Raw genomic sequence first — 21,547 nt, forward strand, 5'->3', positions numbered from 1 at the left:
ATCACATGGTCGATCAGTTGACACCCCTATTCCATGTGGAGAACACGTTAGCTCCACGTAGCTGACTAGCCTGCGTGGCCAGTACTCGATCAGCCGCCACTTGCTACTACTTGATTGAAATGACCAATTACTTAATGAGTGTAATGTGGATAGAAACACGTAATCCTAAGCTCAGCATATGATGACGACAGTTACTACTGAACTTTACATCCATGAACGAATCGAGTAATGGTCGGAAATAAGAGTTCCAAAATAATGACTATAAATACGAGCCGCAGGTACATATTTCAATACACGCTCAATTTGACTAGTTTAACTAATTCAACTAATCATCGACTTAAGTTTTGGAGGGATATTTATCGAGAGCATCCCAACATAATTTTGTTTGGATATCCGATACGGTAAGATTTTTACTAGAGATCAATTTGGAGATTAACTAGGCCGAATCTTATTCGGCTTCCAAGTTGGACAATCAAAATTTGCTCTATTACATTGGTGCTCGGAGGCCAATCATGTTTTATGAAAATTTTATGAGTCCGAATTGATCAAATCCTAATTAGTAGAAACTCTTAAATGAACCGAGTCTAATGGTTCCGAATGCCCATTTGTTGAATCCCTCGATCTTAAATAAAGAGTCAATCAGGGGTGTCGACCGACCTAAATCCACCATCTCAAATATCATAATTGAACATTTTGTGTCAACTCTTTTAGGTTTTAACTTTCCTTTAAGTATCTCCGTACCAACCACCGTCTCAATCTATAATGACTATCCCCACTTAAGCTTTCAAGTACAAATGCTAACCGAGATATTCTAATTCGTTGCTCCTTATCTTCCTCAACTCACCTAAGTTTTTGACAAGCACCACCTGCCTCATTCACTCCACCATTCCCCATACCTATTCCACCACCCAATCCAATCCTAAGCTTGGTAGCTGAGTCTCACCCAACTCATGCTCCAGTGTTGCAAGAAGTGCATTCTCCTCTCTCTCGACTCAAATTCCTATTCCGACACCAATGCCAGATATTCCCAATGAGCCGATCGTCCAATTGACCGGCCTCCCAGCCAAATTCCAAGACTATCTTAATAAGATGAACCAGTAGTCCCAAGATATCTGGAAGGAAATAAAGAAGAGAAAGTAGTTATTAATAGAGTCATACTTATGATCTCCTTTTACAAGAGACATCAACTATGAACCAATCCCTCAAGGTATCCAACTCATGTGTATGATGGAAAGTTTGAGCCTTCAAAGCACATCATAACCTTTATATCTCAATGATATTATATAAAACTACTAACTTACTCATGTGCTAAACTTTCCTAACTACCTTAAGGGTAGCTGCATGTGAATGGTTTACTAAGCTCTCTCTAGAGTCAATTTTTCCTTTAGGCAATTAGTCATAGAGTTCGAGCTTAACTTTATTAGTTATCGACTCTCGAACAAGCTCACTACTGCCCTCCTTGCTATTATTAGATAGGAGGAAAAGAAATTCTTGAAGAGATATACAAGGAGGTTTAATGATGAATTAGCCTAGTTACCGACCCAACTCCATCTGTCCATATTAATACATACATCAGTAGACTTTAGCCCTCGTGATTATTTTACAAAGTTATCAGTTAGCCTTCAGCCTTCTTAGAGCTTCTGCAAAAGGCAAACTGCTACATTGTGGCCAGAGTACGTGATTGTTAGATAAATAAATGTCAAGCCAAAAAAAAGGGTAAAGAAAGAAATGTTTCAACGACAAACCCCAATGGAAAGACCACAAAATGATAGACAAAGGAGTGACCAAATGCCTCCTTGATAGGACTTCACATCACTCAATACCTCCCATACGGAGGTATTCATGCAAATTTGATAGAAATTAATCTTGTAGGTATCTCCTCCCTTGAAAACCAAATAAATGACATACCTAGGTCACAAGGCTCTTGCCAATGCGAGATTTTGGGAGGGTCAATATGTACAACCTTACATTTAAATATTTAAAGAGGATACTTTTGTGATTCAAACCCTGACTACTACCTTCATGCGCCCTCCCCAACAACGAGAAGTTATTGCTATGATGTCCTCTTGAATATTCATATATACAAAAGTAAGTTGAAGGTTTGACAGCTCAAACAAAGCCTTGAAAGCAAAACTACATCTGCTTACCTTGAGGAACTAGGCTTAGTCTTGCATTAACGAGCTACTGCTCGCTCATTTGGAGGATGATGGTGGACTCGAATGGGGCTAGAGACAATTGACAAAATTGATCATTTTTTGACTCATGCAATTTCAAGGTCACATTGGAAAATTTACGAATGGATCAATCCAAGTCCATTGACCAACCATTCCTAGAAGAAACAAAAAGAACATCTTCTTTCAACCATTACAAAAGTTAGAGCATTAGCGACCCTAGAATCGAGTTAGACAAAGAGAAAGTAAACCAAGCCCCTAAATCACATTCTATATTAGGATAGTAGGATGGTTAGCATCGGGGAAATGCATATCCTTAACATTTTTTTACAAATGTCATAAGAAAGCATTAAGAATTTGGCACCATAGGTGAAAACTTCTTAAAACTAAAAGCCTAAATAAAAAAAAGATAAAGAGGAGTGAAGTCTTGCCTTCATTATATTAATACTTGTACAAAACATATATGATATGATACAAAAGGTCAGTCACCTAGCCAAGCAAGCATTGGCTCAAACTCGATTGATATATGTTAGACCCTCGAAAAATCTCCAGGTTGAAGGTCAATACCACTAAATTAGAGTCGAAGGACTCCACCATCAAAAGTGGAGCCGCACTGTATAATGGATTTGTCTTCGAAGGGGTAGTCTTTATTGGAGTGACCAACTCGTCTTTCTCTGAGTCCAAATTTTCAACCACTAACATCAAAGGTGGTGATAAATTCGATTACCTATCCGAATTTGAGACACTCAAAGAGGAGGAAGAGGATATTAAAGACCTTGAGTTTACTAGAAGAGGAGGTTCGAGTTGGTTGCCCAATGATGCTTGAGCTATAATTAGGAGTGACGAGTAACAATGACTAAGGGTTCCTATTTACCAGGGTCGAGGGTGGTGATTCCGCTACCCATATGCTCATTTAGCTCCCTAGTGTCTCAAAGAGGGTGGGACATGCGACATCAATTAGAGAGCTCAAGGACACATGACGCGATCCACGTGATGTGATGGCCATTCGTATCGTTGGGAAGATCGCATCAAATTTGTCATGGTCTACACCAAAGGCACATGACACATGACAATTGTGTCACGTCAATCTCATGATAGGCAAGTATTATACATGATCGGTTGACAGATCAAGCTAGGCCTGCTAGGATTCTCCTGCCTATCAAAGGAGGAGCTGTGCATGGCATGTGCCCACTCCTGATCATGTTTGCTCTTTGTGACTTACTTGCTATCGCGCCTAATCGTGCTGGCCCGTTGCTTCTTGCTTATCACTGTGCCTAGTCATGTTGGCCTATTGCGCCTCCTAATCCCTTAATAATATTAATTCAAATATTGTGATGATATGATAATAATGAATTCTTGGAAAAAAAAATTTATGTTCTTTTTTATTTTTATTTTTTGCAAAATATTTTGTATTTCAAATTTCTCGCAGATTATTTTATTTTTTAAAATAATAGGGATTTTCCTAAGGAATTAATTTTAAGAAATTAAAATAAGTGTGCCACGTGTGAGTCGGCTACTGCATCATTCTCTACGGGTCCACTGCTTGCGCTGACGTGTACTCCCATTCCCGAAGCAACTCCCTATCAAACCTCGACTCCCCGTTTCGAGCAACAGCGAAGAGACGAACGCGTCTTTCCTCGCCTCCTATCTTGTTCTTTTCATGGACGGCGGATCTTGTTTGAGGCATGGACTCCCAATCCATTGGCCGGTCGGGGTATGGATTTGAGGTGCGTTTTCCACCTGTTCCTCGTTTAAGATTTGTTTGGGAAGGTTGCGTCGGCGAGAAAGAGGGGTTCTTGACGGACGAGCAGAGTGGGCTGATGAGGGGAGACCCCGGACTTCTTTGCCGCTTCCGGAAACCAATGGTAAGGTTAGGGCTTGATGGCTGCCTTGTAGAACCTCTCGTTTGCCATAATCGTATCTTTTCTTCTCTTTGGCGATTAACACTCAACGATTTCTAGGAATCCTTTGCGACATTTGATTGATCTTTATCCCGTACTTATCTGGTCATTGAAAAGATGAATTGAATGTCAAATTTCTAGGGTTTGTGTTTCAAATGGCATACTATAATAGATGAATAAGATGATAACTTGTGTAGGGTTTATTTATTAATATAAGTCACTGCACATGATATAATTCCTTTAGCATTGTTTGTACAGTCTCTTGTAGTGCCTTAGAACCATGGGATCATCATCCTTTGCATTTTTGTGCTCTTCTTAAGAACTACAATTGAGAAGATTTCACGGTAACTAGCTGAAGGCTCCTTCAAGATAGTTTTGACTTCATTTAGGACTCCATTTTATCATTTATATATTCAAAGACAGAGACTAGAAGGATGAAAGAATTAGCATTAGTGACATTAGGAGAGAGAGAGAGAGAGAGACCTAAGAATACTGTATTAGAATCTAAGGATAAACATCTAAGGACAAGATTTTGATTCAATGACAGTCATTAGAATTAGTATACTGCACTATAATTGTGCTGAATTCAATTTCTTTTGAAAATCTAACTGATTTGCTTTTGGATATGCATTGTGTACTTTTATGTTACTAAATGCAAAGGCTAGCATTGGTTGATGATATGAACCTCACCATGCATCAACAGATGTACCCAGCATTTTTGTATTTACATATAGGACTTCCAATTGGATGCTTTGGTCCATCAACAGATGAAGCACCTGTTCTTTCGAGCAGTTAAACTTGTTCTAAGCGTTCTTTTTCTATATCAATCTTTCATCAACATGACCAGCCAACCATACATCTCTTCTTGTTATGTGTTCTCCATGCTTTCCTATTATTGTCTCCTATAAAATTAATCTATTTAGTTGGATCCACATTGTACAGTACTTGTTGCTCTTTATATGTTTGGCATTGTTCTTGATTAGCTCTGATTGGCTAGTTACCTACATCAAGGATCCCTTCTATCTCATAAATTATACTTTCATGTAGTATTTTGTTAAGTACTTACTATGAAAGTTTGCATATTAGTTTTAACTCTAGAAAGCATTTAAAATTCAACCCATTATTTGCTGTCTATTCTGTTTTCTTTATTTAAATATTATCCTTTTCAGTAATTTCAGATGAAACTTAATCTCATTTGTATAGTGTGCCATGCCAATGCTATGTTCCCTGTTCCCTTGGAAGAAACCAAGAAAAACTTGATAATTAAGAGTTTTGGTACTGAATTTATTTGCCTTTAACTTCAGATGTGTTCAACTGCCATGGATGAAAACCATTTGAGATCCTCTATAAGAGAGAAGACCTATGATTGTTTTTGCATGCATCGAGTTCGACCTAAGCCCTTCCGGTTAATATTCTATCGTAAAAATATGTATTTCTTGTTTTGTTACTTTACTAGAGCAAATGCTATAGATAGGGATGGCAGCAGCATTGTCTTTACAGCTACTGAAGTATCTCCAACCATTTAAATTGGTTTCAGTACTCTTTAATTTGGTTTGAGACAGGCAAATTGAGTAGAAAAGTAGGTACCTGATTCAGGTTTGAATCGAGGTACTATGTAGTTAGACATATTTGGTTTCTGGCTGATAGAGACAAAATTGTTCATCCCACGTAATCTTGACATGTGGAATTCGATGCAAGATGACGACAAAATATCAGAACGATCATGTTAGCACCGATCGTAACGAAAGATATTTTTTAGATAAAAAATGATTTAGAGAATATTTCCTTGATCCTAAGTGCTTTAGGACTCTTGTCCTCTTGGAGTAGTAGGGTTAGACCCTATCTCATTCTCTCTCGATCTTCTCTCCTTCTCTATTACCATTGGAGGGGTCACATTCGTCGGGATGGATAGGGGCTTGTCGAGGCTCAGTTTATCCTCTCGGAATTTTCACAACACTAGTAGAAGAAAATTCACGAGTATCCTACTTGTCGTCATTCAGATGTTGTACGAGCCACTTAAACCGGGGTTAGATAGAAAAACAGGTACTTTAGTCGGGTTTAGATTAGGGTTTAGACCCAATGTGGTTGGTCAGGGTTCAGATATTGGTGAAACATATGGGCATGGAACAAAGTTGCTATCCCTACCAATAAAGTCATGTCTTTTAATTGCCCAGCAGCATGTGGAGAACGTGAGGCTACTATTTACCACATTGTTAGTCATCAAATCTTTGTAAGTTCATTACTAATGACAAGGAATTCTAGCCATCTTTGGTCCTCTTAAGTTCATTACTAATGACAAGGATTTCTAGCCATCTTTGGTCCTCTAAAGACTTTCATGATAGTATGCACAAGATCACGTGATCATGTGTAAACAAAATTGTAGCTACAATATACGACTGGTAGTCTCCATAGAGAGAGGTCTTCCCCATCTCCAAATCTAGGGAGGCAAGAACACCCAAGGAACTGGGGGCAGGAAAGTCAAGGCACGGCGCTAACCCCATTCATTTCATTCCCCTTCCGTTGGGCAGGCAAAAGACTAGAGGAGGAGCAGCAGCAGCAGCAGCACCAGCAGCTGGGAGGGGGGAATGAGGCAAAAGTGGGAGCCATGGGGCAGAGGCAGAGCAATCCTCGGGACCCCACTCGCATCCTTCCAAACTCCCAAGCACTGCAATGTGCGATGTGCGATGTGCGATGTGCGATGTGCGATGTGCGATGTGCAATGTGATGCATGATGGGAGACGGCCTCAGCAGTGACAACCCCCTGTTTCGATGACAAAAGCAGGTCCCCTGAAAGAGGAGAAAGCAAGCAAAAGGTGGCACTGCCTCCCTGCTTGCTTCTTGTCAAACGGCACAAGCTAGTTAAGCACCATGAAAAGGGGATGGAGATGGCGATGGCGACGGTGATGGTGATAGCGATGGCGATGGGGTCTCTCTCTCTCTCTCTCTCTCTCTCTCTCGCTTCACAAAGTCCACCCCACCACCTCAGTACACTTGGATGGAATGTTTCCTGCTGCATTTTAGCTTGCCATTGATGTGTACAAATAATACTTGGTGGTGGGAAATTAAACTTGCAATTTTGAGGTGAAGATTAATCATCAAAATTCGCATAATTCCCGTTTGAGAACAATGTGCGACGGAGAATCTCTCTCTCCGAGAAAGTATTATGTTCCACAATCCACTCGATTTTGAGTAACCAAAGCAATTAATTATAACAACCAAGAGTACAATTTCTTTGCTGAATCTTGATATATGAGACCATTCAAGAAAAGAAACAGTATGGGGTGACATGAGGGAGCGTATGCCCATGCGAATACATGTAATATAATGGGACCCCTTTAATCAAGACTAGAGTGGGGGGAGCCCTAAACCGGGCACCGAGGAATGGAAGAAAGAGACGTGCCTTTTGTATATGATCTTTCGGGAGGAGTGAGAAGAAATGGATGCATTGATGGGAGGGAAAAGTGATCGATACGTGGCCATGATGGAAACCCACCCGAGCGTGGGGCACAAATAACTTAAGCCATCTCCCATCAGGCGTTGCCTACTGCGCGTCGAGCGATTGAATCCGAACCAGCTGGACCGGAAAAATCGACACCGGTTTTGAACCAAAATCGATGAGATCGACCGGTTTAGTAATGGAGAATGCGTACATCATATCTTTAAACCCCGGTTTAAAGCCTCGTCCGGTTCGATTTGCCTTGCCGGGCCATTGCACCATTCGATTAAAAGATACATGCACGAGTATTGGGATGAGAGAGAGGAGAGAGAAAGGATGGGAATGTAATATAATAGGGAGGAGGAGGAGACAGGGGCGTGCAAGTAACGAAGAGAACACGTAGATTGACGTGGTCTCGGGAATCACGTGTCGGGGAAGACGGTCGGATATTGTATGCATGCATGGCGAGAACCGGCGGGGTGGCGTTGGAAGCCGGGAGTGCGCACGGCCACCAGCTGCCGTTTGCACGCGCCCGTACTCTCTCTCTCCCCCCCTCCTCTATTATTTTTCGACTTGAGCCATAGTCATCTCTCTCTCTCTCTCTCAAAAGCTTTAGCAATCTTAATCGCTTCTTGCATGAACTCGATTCTACCATGTCAGTCATGGAACGGATGGATGTTAGTATATTAGTTTGGAGGCAGAAGCACACTGCAACCCACATTTTTGGTAGAACCTGGGAGTTGGAGACCACGTATACGTCGTCCATGTCTCAGGGGTCCTTGCTGCATCGGAACCCTGGAATACAGTCCACGCGCCACCAGATGTAACGTGGAATGCATCCCTACGTAAATCTCCACCTCAGCAAATGAAAACACTTGGATTAACGTGCTGTTCATGTCATAAAGATTTGAACCAATATAGCATCTAGTCAATGGCAACTGAGTCAAACCGAGGATGATGATTTGAGATTGAGCTCATGGTGTGTCCATCGGTCTGGCTCGATCAGGTTTGACTAATTTTGACCGCGGTCGTGGTGAGAGTACCTAATTAAGGCATAGGCCAATAACACTGAAAGGAAGAAATAGCACATTTATTAATGCACGGGGGAGAGAGAGATGGTGATGCGGTGCTTGCAGCAAACCCAGACAAGGAAGGCAAAGTGGGAGAGCTCTTTTACACCCCTGCCAACTTTGCAATATCCAATGGTCAAAGCGAGCCCCTTCGCAACTTTCTCCAGGCCATATGTAGCAAAAACAGATCTTTCTCCTAGGAGATGATAAGCTGCACCAGGAAGAGCAGTAGCAGCAGCAGCAGTAGCAGCAGGAGCAGGAGCAGCGGCAGCAACAGCAGGGGGCAGCAGCCCCAGGAAGACACATTCTCACTGCTTCTCCCTTCTCCTTCCGCCACCCCCTCCCCCCTCCCCCTTCCTCTCCCCGCCCCTCTTCCCCAGCACCTCTTTATAGAAGGCAGGCACAGCGTCCCAGGGGAAACCCCAGGCCAGTCCCCATTTCGGTGCAAGCAAAGCCTCCGCTCACGGACCAGGGGGGAAGCCCCAGGGGCACCTTCGTCATTTACTCTCTTGGCGGGTGGCTTCCCGTTATGGTAGTCGCCGTTCAAAACCCCCCGTCTGGGCAAAACCGATAACTGATAGAACCACCCCCGCTTTTCCCACTTTCCACCTTACGTTTCGGCGAGCCACGTGGGACAGAGGGCGTGCGGTCGTCGAAATTACGGGGTGAATCTACGGGAGCCCTCCCCCCCGTTACGTGGGAGCGCCGGCATATCGCCACCGCATTAAAACCGCACTCGCTCGCTTTATTTCCTTCTTCGCCTTCTTTTGATTGATTGCGCTCCGCTCTCTCTCTCTCTCTCTCTCTCTGTCTCTCTCGCTCACTCCCTTTCGCTCTCTCGTCTCGCTCTTGCTCTGGCTGTCGCTGTCCTTCCTCGCCCTCCGGCGTAGCGGTCTTCCGTACCGGTTTTTTTAGCTTGTAGCGGTTTTGTGTGCAGGGTTTAAAGAGAGAGGAGGAGCGGAGAGAGGGGTTTAGGATCTCTTGGGGTTGCGAGGATGGAGGGGGGCGGCCGGGGGAATCTTCTAGATCCGGCGGCGGCGGAGTTCCACCCGACAGCGGCAACGGCGGGCCAGCTCGCCCTTGGACACCCGCAAATTTACTACGCCTACGCTCCTCCTCCGCCGCCGCCGCCGCATCCGCCGGTTGTGGCGGTCCCGGTGTTCCACCTCCAGCAGCCGCAGCAGGTGGAGGTGGCCGCCGCGACGAGGGCGGTGGCGCTGAGCATGGTGCCCCGGCACGTGGGGGAGGCGGAGGTGAGGGCGGGGATGGAGGCCTTCGGCGGGGTTCGGGCGGTGGAGATGGGCGCGCTGGCGGCGGAGGGGGTCGTCATCGTCCACTTCTTCGACCTGCGGAGCGCGGAGGCGGCGGTGGCGGAGGTTCGGGAACAGCACGCGCGGCAGCACGGCGGGATCGGGTTCGGCGCCCCGGCCGGCTCCGCCGCAGCGGGGAATTGGGCGGCGCCGTGGATGTGGTGCCCTCAGCAGCCCGGCGGCGGCCGGGGGACGATAGCTGGGCACCCCGTCTGGGCCCAGTTCGCCGCCGTCGGCCTCGACGACCCCAACCAGGGTTCCCTCGTCGTCCTCAATTCGGATACCACCATCCCCTTGCTCGCACTCAGAGAAATCTTCGAACCCTTGGGTATGGAACAGCAACTCGTTATAGCCTGTCAGCCTCTTCAGTCTTCTTTTGCTTCAGCGGCCCCCCTTCTATCTCTCTTTTGCGAGAATAGATCGAAGCGAGCAGCAGCAATAAATGACTATTGCATCTGCTTTGCTTTGTCTCGATGTCGTCAAGCAAGAGAGACAAAGATTTCCAAAGATTTGTGTTATAATTGCATCTGTCGGGTTCGTCTTATTATCGTTACCATTCTCGTTCTTTCTTAGGCTTACTTGGTGAGTTCCTCATCTTCTGTCCGTGTCGTTCTTGTTCAATTCTTATACCTTGTGATGATGTGACAGGGGCGGTGAAGGAGGCGAGGGAGATGCCGTCGAAGCCGCAGCACAGGGTAGTGGAGTTCTTCGACACGAGGGATGCAGCTCGCGCCATCGCGGAGCTCAACGGGAAGGAGATCAACGGAAGGCGTCTGCTGCTGGAATTTAGCAGACACGGCAGCAGCCACACCAGGAGGTTACACTGTTCGCTTGTAGTTGAGACTACTATTTCGCTGTTTCTATGTTAGAAGAGTCTGCTGCTGATGGTTTTGGGTTCGTATGCCACCGGCAGCCATACAAGGAGCAGTCCCGGGCACGCCCATGGCCACCACGGTTCCCCTTTGCCGCCGAGGTTTCTTCGCGGTAGTCCCCAGCCCAGCAGGTGGGCACAGGCAAGTGGAGCTTCGCCGAGATCTTCCTCGTCCTCGCTCCGCGGGGAGTCAAGCCCGGGATCCGTGGTGGTGCTGAAGAGGACCAATGCGACTACAACTCCTGCCGCCGTTGCCAGAAGTGGTAGTACCAGTGGGAGGAGAAATAAGAACAGCAGCAGCTCCAACTACCCGGCAGCGTCATCGTCGTCATCGAAGCAGCAGCAACAGCAGCGGCAGTCGAGCGGTGGCGGGGGCAGCGGCAGCGGCAGGCGGAGTTGGAAGAACCGAAGCAAGAGTAGCGGCGAGTCGAGGTTTCTCTTCAAAGAAGCGGAATCGGAGGAATCATCCGAATCCTCATGTAGGGATTCCAGAACCACAGTCATGATTAAGAACATCCCAAACAAGTACAGGTCCCCCACTCTTCTCCCCCGCGCCCCCCCCCCCCCCCCCTCTTCAAAGTATCTTATCCAGATGTCGGTGTCTCTTGATACATATGATCTCTCCGTCGGTTAATTGGATGCATTCGTCTCCTTTACTTGCTTCAATCCCTCTCTTTCTCTCTCTATCTCTTGGTGGTGCAGTCAGAAGCTGCTGTTGAACATGTTGGACAACCACTGCATTCAGTGCAATGAGCAGCTCGGCGAGGGAGCAGACGAGCCCTACTCCGCCTACGACTTCGTCTACCTGCCTATCGACTTCAAGTAAGACATCCAACCTTGAGAAAACTCAGAGATAGTGGATTCTGTAGAGACCTTGATGATAAAGTTGTTTGTTTCTTTCACCTTCGAGTGAAAGAAGCAGCACCACAAATGAGATGGTAGCAGATGTTTTTGCCGAGAGTGGTAACATACATGGGAGATTCACAGAAACAAGCCCGAGAAGGGTAGTAATAGGAGGCGGCGGAGGAAGGAGGACGGGGGAGGAGGGGGAGAGAGAAAAAAAAAAAGGGAGGGATCCCTGCCGGCCGCTGCAGCTGCTTCATGAGCTGTGCTTCTCCTACCTTCCGTACCCTGCACCTTTGGCTGCTCAGCAAATGGCTGTAGAGAGCCCAAATGGCAATGAAGTCGCTGCCTGGCACATAAAGACGGATCCTTTCTCTCTCCCTCCCTTCCCTTCCCTTCCCCGCTGTAGCGAGGCCGGGGAAAGATAGAATAAAGAAGAAGAACGCCAGGAAATCCTTTGCCCACCACAACCGTGAAAGGAGAATGAACCCCATCAAACCCTAATCAGAAAGGAAACTTTCCAAGGCATAGAATATGGGCAGCGAACCCTACTGCTCATTTGTGATTTCACAGCAAGTAGGTTGGAAAAGACCCATCAGAGCTCATGTTGGCAGGAGGCCTTCAGAGACATTGATAATTAAGGACTACGACAGCAGAAGCATTATATGATTTCTTTATTAGTATTATACACCCAAAGATCCACAGATGTTTGTGTTTCCATGATCATCCTGTCAACTGGTTCGCTTTTCCTCTCACATCGGATATCAACGGGGTGGGGAGGGGGAAAGCAGCTTTGGACACAAAAAATAATGAAAAGTTGCATTGCAAGCGAGAACATAGGAACATGACATGACTGATTCTTTGATTTGAGCTGCTTTGTCTAGTTCTATTGCATCTTCTTGTAATGTAGACGTTGTAGTAGCATTAGCTCATGAGTTCGTCTTTGGTTGACGTTGTGAAGCAACAAGTGCAATGTTGGCTATGGATTCGTGAACCTGACGTCGCCGGAGGCCGCGTTCAGGCTCTACAAGGCCTTCCACCTGCAGCCGTGGGAAGTCTTCAACTCGCGCAAGATCTGCCAGGTTACCTACGCTCGGTTGCAGGTGGTGGCAGCTCTCGACGTTTCTTCATGGATTTGGCCTGGAATTCTTTGCCTGACTTGGTTGATTTCTCTTTCAAGGGATTGGAGGCGCTCAAGGAGCACTTCAGGAACTCCAAGTTCGCGTGCGACAACGACGAGTACATGCCGGTGGTCTTCTCGCCGCCCCGCGACGGTCGGCGGCTCACGGAGCCCGTCCCGGTCGTGGTCGGGCGCGAGCAGCGTATGGTGGACCTCGCCCGGGCGCAGTCCGGGTGCACCAGCCTCACCGACGAGACTGCGTCGCAGCAGGCAGCGGACAGCGGCGGGGCGTCCTCCACCACCACCTCCACCCACGCGCCATCCGACAACCCCGACGGCGGAGACGACGACGACGACGACGACGACAGTAATGATGACGAGGAGGTTGGCCTAGGCATGGGCCGCCGAGGGGACGACGGTAGCGGCGGCGACGAGACTGGCCTTCAACTGAGCCAATCTGTGCTGCACCTATCCTGCAACTAGAAAGAAGACTCCAGAAAACCATACCGGTCGAGTCGGCCAATCCCATCCCGAGTCTTGCAGCCATGTATTCTCTCTCTCTCTCTCTCTCTCTGATACCTTTGAGATTAAGCTTGGGATGGTAGCGCATATATCTGAGTGTATTCGAGACATTGATGATGATGATGATGCTGTTGTTGTTGTGGTTGTTGTTGTTACTTCTCATTTATTACAGTTAAGCATCTCTTCTCAACTGGCGTACGTGATCTTTCTCTTCTCCACATGCCTGTCTGTGTTTGCTTGTCCCTGTCACATATATCCCCTCACCATGCCATTATTTTATGCTCATCAACGAAGGAAAAGAAGGGGAGGGAGGCCAAGTGCAGGGACGCCACAGGGCGCACGCTGGTGGCGCCCACACCCGTCTGCTACGAACGCGAGCGGCGGAGGCATTCCCGTGGCGGTGCTTTGACTGGCTACTGTTCACGCAGAGAAACCATTCATCGAGTGGTATCGGTAGTAGGATTCTCTCCTCCACTCTGTGCTCGGATTAAGGAAGTGGATCCGCCCGATGCTCCCCAACCCGCACCGGGCAACGCGTCGGTCCTTGGAATTCCGAGACCCTCCAAACCCACGCCGATAACAATGCGGTAACACATCGATCATGGAACACTACACTTGTGGTCCTCCTGCTCATCCTCCTCCTCCTCCTCCTGCTGCGCGAGCATCTGCGCATCCAAAAAAAATTGACTGCAGGAGGCAGCAGAAGAAGACTGTCTGTACCAACGAGTTTGATCATGCAGTGGATGGCAGAACAGAGGCGAAACCCATCCTTCCAAATGCGAACAAGGAAAAGACATGACACCAAGCTTCATCAACGCTGTTGGGGACCTCAAGCCTACCTGATGAGGGTCAGTGGCAGCGTTAATCCACCGGCTTAGCTTCCTCGTGGCTGTACTATGGCGCCCCTCCATCGCCCTGATCCGAACGAATACCGTTGTTTCTGGAGAGAGAGAAAGAGAGAGTGGGGTGGAGATGAGAGTGCGTCGAATTGCCCGGGTATTGGGATGTCGTTCATGCAAAAGGGGAGAGCGTGGGACGAAGGCACAGAGGCAGGGAAATAATAAATGGGAGGAGAAGACGAGAGAGAAGGAGACAGGGAGGGATCGGACATCGAGGGTGTGTCAGAGACTAAGTGCCTGACAGGTAGGCAGGCAGACCACGTAGGACGATTTCCCCCATGACGTGTCCCCCCTTCCACCTGCGCTCGGTCGTCGCCCGTTGACCGTCTCCGTACCCCTCCACCACCACCACCACCACCACCACCCAACACAGCTTGGACCACCGCCCAATCCCCTTTGGAAGCCAATGTGATTCGCCCCCACTACCCCTTTGTTCCCCCCAACACAACACATAATAAATCATAAATATTATTTTATTTATATTAAATCCCTCTTATCATTTTGATATGTATTTATTCATAATTATTAAATTATAGGTGATATTGGAAAATAATTCGATCAGAACCTCAAGTCATTCGGTCATCCAATCAATTACTTCGTTCTTAAAATATATAAAATTACTTAATTTTTTTAAATAATATATATATATATATATTAAAATTACAAAATAAATATTGTACCGTCACCAACCTAAATAAGAAGAAGATTAGCGTAAAATAAAATAATAACAAAGTGTAAGCTAAAGAGTAGAGATAGTGATCTTATTTGGACTTAATGTAATTACAACAATATTACATTAAGATTGAGAGAGTAGAGATTGGCATCGCTATGACACAACACATACAAATTCGGAAGCAAGTTTGCTTCATCGAGGTGTAGATCTTAGTTCTTACTCCAGCTTTTGGAACATATAAGTTTCAAAAAATATTTTAAAGAAAAAGAGAGACCTCATGGATTTATGAGTCTTTGATTCTCATACTCCTCAAGGGCATTTTGTCTTGGATTCAGGTGAAGTGTACTATGAGAGGCTGCCACTCTTTGGTTCCTCAATAATTTGAGTGCCCTTAAAAGGGTTTAATCCCATCTCCTGTAGCTTTCAACTAAGTCACAACAGTACATACGGCCACCGCATTAAGCCCATCACTTTCACCTTTTCAGATGCCCATTAATTCTTTTGCGACAAAAATATTCACCTCCACCGCATCTCATGAATAAGCAATCAATTAGTTTATCCCGTAAAAATTTTAATATATATTCTAAACTTGAATGAGTAATAAAAATTATTTTTTAAAAAATTATTCCGTACTATAGTTATTAGGGGCATTCCCTGTTTTTGAGGGGCGGATAATGAAAACAAAAGGCAGAACGAAAGAATAAAGAGACATCATCATTGTCAATCAACCTATGCATCAATCCAATGTTCCACTCTCGTATAAAATATATTGTCATCGACTTCTATTTTGTACAAGATCAAATTGTTTAACATCAACTATGTATTTTTCATATATATATATATATATATATATATATATACACGACTGATCAACTAACATACTTACTCATGAAACCTATCACCCATAAACTATTTTAATTACATCGATCCATGATCGAAATTCTTAACAGAAACAACATTTAACAGAAACAACATCTTACATGCGTATTAGAAATTTTTTCAACTGTACGAGGAAATCGGACTGTTAATTGAAAGAAATTCTTCCTCCTAAATCGTATAAACAGGGAGAACATAAAAATATCTCTTTTATCTTCTATCTCTTCTACCTTCTGTACTAAAGTAAATTATAATTTTTTCATAAAAAATATGGAATTAATTGACTAGAAAAATAGAGCACATTTTCCTTATTTTGTTCCAAAAGGGACCCACAAAAGTCAAATTCTAACAAATAGGCGCCGTCGTTTATTCTAAGTTGGATCCACGCGCGCGCACACACACACCCTCGTCCCTCCAACACATAGAGATACAAACCTTTATTTCTTCGTGTCAATCACCCCTCATCGATTCGGTACGCCATCAAACCAACCGTGTATCGTCTTCCCCAAAAGGTCACGTTCGATCAATAGGGCATTCACTGTTTTTTTTGGGTGGGGGAGGGTGGGGTAAAGAAGTCCCATCGATGATCACAGTCTCTCTCAACTTTCACGTCACCCATCAAAACACATTCATTTCTTGCTTTTGATCTTATCCTTAAAAATCAAAAGAAAATGAAGCAAATTCCACGTCTACAGTGCAATCCTACCTCGTGATTGGCGGTAAGATTCGTGGGTACGTTACCGTCGTGAACGAATTGTGATACGTCTTTATCCGATTGCCATCCCCTCCCCACAACCCACCTGCCTCATGATTGGAAACCATGGCGGGGCCCTTTAGAGTGACTTCCGGCGGAGAAGGATGTTGGTACGGAAAAGAAAAGAATTTCATAATATTATTAACGAAAACACAAAGAAATATCATCTAAATAACCTTTTTAATTAAAAATATTATAAAATATTAATTAATTAATTTAGTATCATAATTATAATTTATTTATAAATATTAAAGAAAAAAAAATTCTTTTCTCACATTATTGATAGTAATTATTTGATCTCTATTTATAATTTGATTTTATAACAAATTAATAAATCAATTAATATTAGTTAAATTCACATATTCAACCCAATAATCATAGAAAATATTAATTTCTTTTAACAAAAGAGATGCTGCGGGCTTGCGTGTAGTCTCCGCTGCCACTTTTCCTTTTTGGCGTCCCGCGACGGAATCCGGTGCGGTTGTTGACGGCGACGTCCTCCGTCTCCTACTCCTCTCCCCCTCGCCCTCCTCGCCGCCGCTGCTCCCTCTCTTCCGGAGAATCCCTTCGTGGTTTGCTGCCCCAAGCCGATTCTTGGACGAATGGAGGTACTTCGTTCACTTCTCCCTCCTTCCCTTCGCGTAAGTTCGATTTTCATTTTGCTTTTCCCTTTTTCTTTTTTTTTTGCCTTTTCGTGAATTCCGTTCTTTTCTTCTCTATTTGTACCTTAATGTGTTAAATTTTGGACGATTTGGACCATCGGTTTTGTTGTGCTCGTGACATGGATGATCGGAATTTGGTGTGTCCGCTTCAAGAAACGAATAAAGAAGCAAGTCTCAGAGACTCTTGGATTCTTGCGAGTGAATACGGGCGATCGGTTCACGTATGGTGGACGATAAAGTTTGATTTCTTGTTTCTCCTCTAGCTGTTGGTTCATTGAATAAACGAGAAAGCTTAGAATTTCTTTCGCGGAAGTCCGATTCTTTTATCTTTTCCCTTTTTCATCCTTCTTCTCTTTATTGTGTTTTGGGGGGTAATCTCGTTCTTTTCTTTCTCGTTTTATATTTTAATGTGTTAAATTTTGGATGATCGGTCTTGTTGTGCTGATTGGAATCTGGTGTGTCTGCTTCGAGAGACAAATAAAGGGGCTCTAGAAAAATCTTGGATTCTTGCGAGCGAATTCGGGTGATCGATTCATCTATGGTGGACAATAAAGTTCAATTTTCTTGTTTGTCCTCTCGCTGTTGGTTCACTGAATAGCGAAATTGTAGTAAAAGTATATCAGATCGTCCTGAGTCATCTTCTTCAGAATATGCCCTATCTGGTATATGTACTACTTGTCTTGATCTCTACTAGTTGTATGTAAAAGTATATCAGATCGCTTACTATCTGGTTCTTTTTTCTTCTATGAGTTGTGAGTTTTAAGCGTCTAATAATTTTCTAGGTATGAGATCCCTATTCGAGGTTTAATACAGTCATACATGTTATTCTAAAAGATCTAATAGAATTGAGCTTGTATTTCTTGATGATTATCTGCATGAATGCTCTCACCTTTGGTATTACAGAGGCTTTGGACTAGTGGATCACATGGTAAAAACAAAGAACTGGTAGAACGCTTGCAGCTGTATGGAATTATCAAGTCAAAGAAAGTGGCAGAAGTAATGGAGGCAATTGACAGGGGGGTTTTCGTACCACCTGGCAGTGCACCTTATGTTGATTCTCCTGTGCCAATAGGTTATAATGCAACTATTTCTGCTCCTCATATGCATGCAGCTTGTCTAGAGCTTTTGGAGGAGCATCTGCAGCCAGGAATGAAAGCTCTGGATGTTGGATCAGGTCCATCTACGTGTGTTTGTCATGATTTTGTCACCCTTATTTTGTTCTCTTTTTTTCCCTGTCAATGTGCGACATTCTTTGTCACTGCATGGAAAAATCATTTGATGCAAATATATGGATAATTGGTTTTAACTTAAATAATTGTCTGACATAATATCACTGTTAGTATTGTATGACGAGCCTGCAACATTGTCAAAACTCAAAAACATAGCCATTTGTTGTATCCAGAGAATCTGTCTTTACCTATTCTGTCCAATTTTGATTGTATCAGTTAAATTATTGTTGTTTTTTTGCATGCTTGTTCTTACAATTATTGAAACTATCTTTAGTCAACAGACACTTCAGTTGACTATGTTTATGTCTACACTCTGCATTTATGATGCTTGCTGGTTGAAATTATTTTGCATAGAATTCCAGCTCCCACTAGGTTCCTTGGGATTAAGAGCTATTATGCTGGTAAATTTGTTGGTAGCTGTCATTATCTTTCACTCTGTGTTGCTTGATTCCTTAGTTAAAGGATCTAAAAGTGGTGCTTTTCCTCTTTTTTTGTTGATTATGTTGTCATTTTTCCTTTATTTAGGGACTGGCTACTTAACAGCATGCTTTGTGATGATGGTTGGACCACAAGGTCGTGCTGTAGGGGTTGAACACATTCCTGAACTAGTTGATTTTTCAATCAACAACATCAAGAATAGTGCAGCATCAACACTTTTGAAGGAAGGTTCATTGTCTGTCCACGTTACCGGTATGTTCTACTCGACCCAACCCACTTAATGGTGAAAACTGAACAAGACTTATTTATGGAAGCATTTTTCTTCTAGACCATACCAACATATATATTGGCAAAAACTCCAGCATAAATGATTTGTGTTTCTCGCTTTCTGTGTTTCCGTCTTATATGATTGAAATCAATTAAGTTATCAGTGAGTTTTGGTTGTGAGTCAAATATGCCTACTCATGAATAAACTTCCTGAAGAAGCTGCAGCCGCATATGATGATATTGAAATATTTAAAACATGTATAACTTGAGTATTTTCAGTAGAATTTTCATACAGCTTATATGATGTAATACTGTTTATCTTTGGTGTAAAGAAAAAACAAGAAAACAAAGTGATGAATACCTTTTTTGGCATATCCAGATGTCTAAAGACACAAAATGTGACTGTTTTGCTTGAAAATTAAGGGGACCTTCATAGAGCAATTTTGTGAAGTAGCTAATTATGAGGCATGAACATGGGACATCGGACATGGGACACAACACAACATAGATACGATGATATTGAATGTACTTTTATTTACAAAAGTATGAATGACATGTAACGGACATGACAGTTTAGACTTAATTGAACATCATGGTCTCCCTACTAAGTGAATATGTCAATCACATAGATGCACATACTCGATACCCATGTCACCAGAGTATCCAACGTGTATGTGGTTCCCAAGCACAAATGGAATTGTCAGCTTAATTATTTAGGTTACAAATCATATATTTTTTCAATAGGTAAGCATTAGATGGAAATTTGAAGTTGTTCAAAAACTTGTTCAAAGATTCCTAGATGATGACATTCACATGAATATCATGTGTGTGTTCAGGCTTTTAAGATCTATTTATGCAGTCGATTGGAGTGGCTTGTTGGTGGTTTTTGGATAATCTACTCCACAAGCTAGGATCGTGTTAGTACTTAGTTGGACAATCAAGATGGAATTGTGCTGTCTTATTTGGGTAGATACCCTTACATATTAACTGAATTAACCATGGAACACCCATGCCAATGGCAGTTTCTTGGATTCTTGTATGCAAAGGCCTGATAAGCAATCTAAAATGAAGCTCTATTGAAGAAAAGAAACATGAATCTCTCTTTTCTTTTCCTTTCCTTTTAAGTTCTTAGTAATAGATTACTTTGTTTCAGGGGAAAGGACCATCAAATGGTGATCATTCAAGGTGGTTGTGTTAATGAAGATTTGTTCAACTTAGCGGAGAAACTTATTCTCCCCTCTTAGTGTTTTCAAATTATTTATACCAAAGCAATATTTTTAGTCATGTTTCTTTTTCTAGATCAGAGTGTTGGAATACCAGGAAACAATATGTACAAACAGGAACTTTTGGATCGAAGGAATCCATTTTTTGGCATAAGACCTTAGGAATCCAATGGTCCCAAATATCATAATATCGTCACTGTTTCATGATGCAAACCTTCAAGGGCCAGAGTAAAAGGAGCATCATATGTAAGTAAAGACGAATTCACTGAGAATGTGCGACACTGTTGCTCTCTTCTCAAATGTGGTTTATGGTTGTAGATTCTGAACGTTACCATTAGCTTCTTTGCCTCATTGATCAACAGAATCGTAGGAGATAGATCATCCTCATTTAATTTTTATTATGATGTGCTTCCTTCATTCCACATGGTTAATCTAATCAAATACACTGTGCTCAGACTTTCTGCTTCATCGACAGTAGCTGTTTCTTTGTTGCACCCAAAGTCAGCCTTTCTCCTCCTGGTACATTAAAACTCCCATCAAACAGGAATGTTCTCTTCATACACACATCTCAAAGGATGGCTATTATTTTTTCAAGGGGCCAATTTTTGTCAAAAATCAATTAAGTGCACTCGATAATGATGCTGTTGATATTTCAACTTTTTTCACAAGTTCAGTAACGTGATTGATAATTTGCAGTTTGCACTGTTAGATTGCCTCCTCAGATTTATCTCCTATCTAAGCATTTCACTGGTTCATCCACTGTCTCCAGATGGAAGACTAGGGTGGCCGGATCTGGCACCCTATGATGTCATTCATGTCGGGGCTGCTGCCCCTGAGATCCCTCAGCCGCTGATCGATCAATTGAAACCTGGTGGCCGAATGGTGATCCCGGTAGGAACCATTTTCCAGGATCTGCAGGTGGTTGACAAGAAGATGGACGGCTCAGTGAGTATCCGAAGTGAAACACCTGTACGCTATGTTCCGCTGACAAGTAAAGCAGCACAACTGCACAACAACTGACTTGCTGGTTGCGAAGTAAATATGATTTTGACGAAAGGATCCTGGTGATGAGCCATTTACATAGCTTATAAAGCCTCGAGTGGGGGACTCGGTCAAAATCAAAAGGAACTCATGTTAATGTGAGGTTGATAAATGCGTATAATAATATGTGTATTCCGCAGATTGTGCTTCTCTTATTAGATACTCATGGCACCGCATGAGTTTTGTGATTCTCCTCCGTAGATAGAATTGGCTGCTTGTTCTATGATTAGTAGTCTTATGA

General features: G+C 43.7%; 2 protein-coding genes across 7 annotated transcripts; both read left to right on the top strand.

The window, feature by feature from the left end:
* Positions 1-8,999: 8,999 nt before the first annotated feature.
* On the top strand, positions 9,000-13,390 carry LOC103996432 (protein terminal ear1-like). Of its 2 annotated transcripts, none has more exons than XM_018830195.2 (6): positions 9,000-10,216; positions 10,537-10,705; positions 10,802-11,290; positions 11,462-11,581; positions 12,564-12,705; positions 12,783-13,390. In XM_018830195.2, exons 1-6 carry the CDS (start codon positions 9,574-9,576, stop codon positions 13,203-13,205), a joined length of 1,986 nt encoding a protein of 661 aa, XP_018685740.2. In that variant the 5' UTR covers positions 9,000-9,573; the 3' UTR covers positions 13,206-13,390. The 2 variants fall into 2 exon arrangements, with proteins under 2 accessions (XP_018685740.2, XP_009415628.2); XM_009417353.3 differs by having other exon boundaries at positions 10,802-11,284.
* A 3,473-nt stretch (positions 13,391-16,863) lies between these two features.
* On the top strand, positions 16,864-21,529 carry LOC135588690 (protein-L-isoaspartate O-methyltransferase-like). 5 transcript variants are annotated; one of them, XM_065080937.1, is made up of 4 exons: positions 16,864-17,087; positions 18,012-18,282; positions 18,863-19,027; positions 21,035-21,529. In XM_065080937.1, exons 1-4 carry the CDS (start codon positions 17,049-17,051, stop codon positions 21,283-21,285), a joined length of 726 nt encoding a protein of 241 aa, XP_064937009.1. In that variant the 5' UTR covers positions 16,864-17,048; the 3' UTR covers positions 21,286-21,529. The 5 variants fall into 5 exon arrangements, with proteins under 5 accessions (XP_064937009.1, XP_064937011.1, XP_064937012.1 ...); XM_065080939.1 differs by having other exon boundaries at positions 16,865-17,054; XM_065080940.1 differs by lacking the exons at positions 16,864-17,087; positions 21,035-21,529 and adding exons at positions 17,117-17,329; positions 20,721-20,980.
* Positions 21,530-21,547: the final 18 nt, after the last annotated feature.

This window comes from Musa acuminata, chromosome BXJ1-8 (genome assembly GCF_036884655.1).
Source record: "Musa acuminata AAA Group cultivar baxijiao chromosome BXJ1-8, Cavendish_Baxijiao_AAA, whole genome shotgun sequence".
Lineage (NCBI taxonomy): Eukaryota > Viridiplantae > Streptophyta > Magnoliopsida > Zingiberales > Musaceae > Musa > Musa acuminata.

Coding starts and splice junctions, on each gene's coding strand:
- LOC103996432 (XM_018830195.2), top strand. CDS start 9,574: ATGGAGGGGGGCGGCCGGGGGAATCTTCTAGATCCGGCGGCGGCGGAG. Junction 10,217..10,536: donor AGAAATCTTCGAACCCTTGG/GTATGGAACAGC, acceptor ATGATGTGACAG/GGGCGGTGAAGGAGGCGAGG. Junction 10,706..10,801: donor GGCAGCAGCCACACCAGGAG/GTTACACTGTTC, acceptor TGCCACCGGCAG/CCATACAAGGAGCAGTCCCG.
- LOC135588690 (XM_065080936.1), top strand. CDS start 17,228: ATGGATGATCGGAATTTGGTGTGTCCGCTTCAAGAAACGAATAAAGAA. Junction 17,330..18,011: donor AATACGGGCGATCGGTTCAC/GTATGGTGGACG, acceptor TTGGTATTACAG/AGGCTTTGGACTAGTGGATC. Junction 18,283..18,862: donor AGCTCTGGATGTTGGATCAG/GTCCATCTACGT, acceptor TCCTTTATTTAG/GGACTGGCTACTTAACAGCA.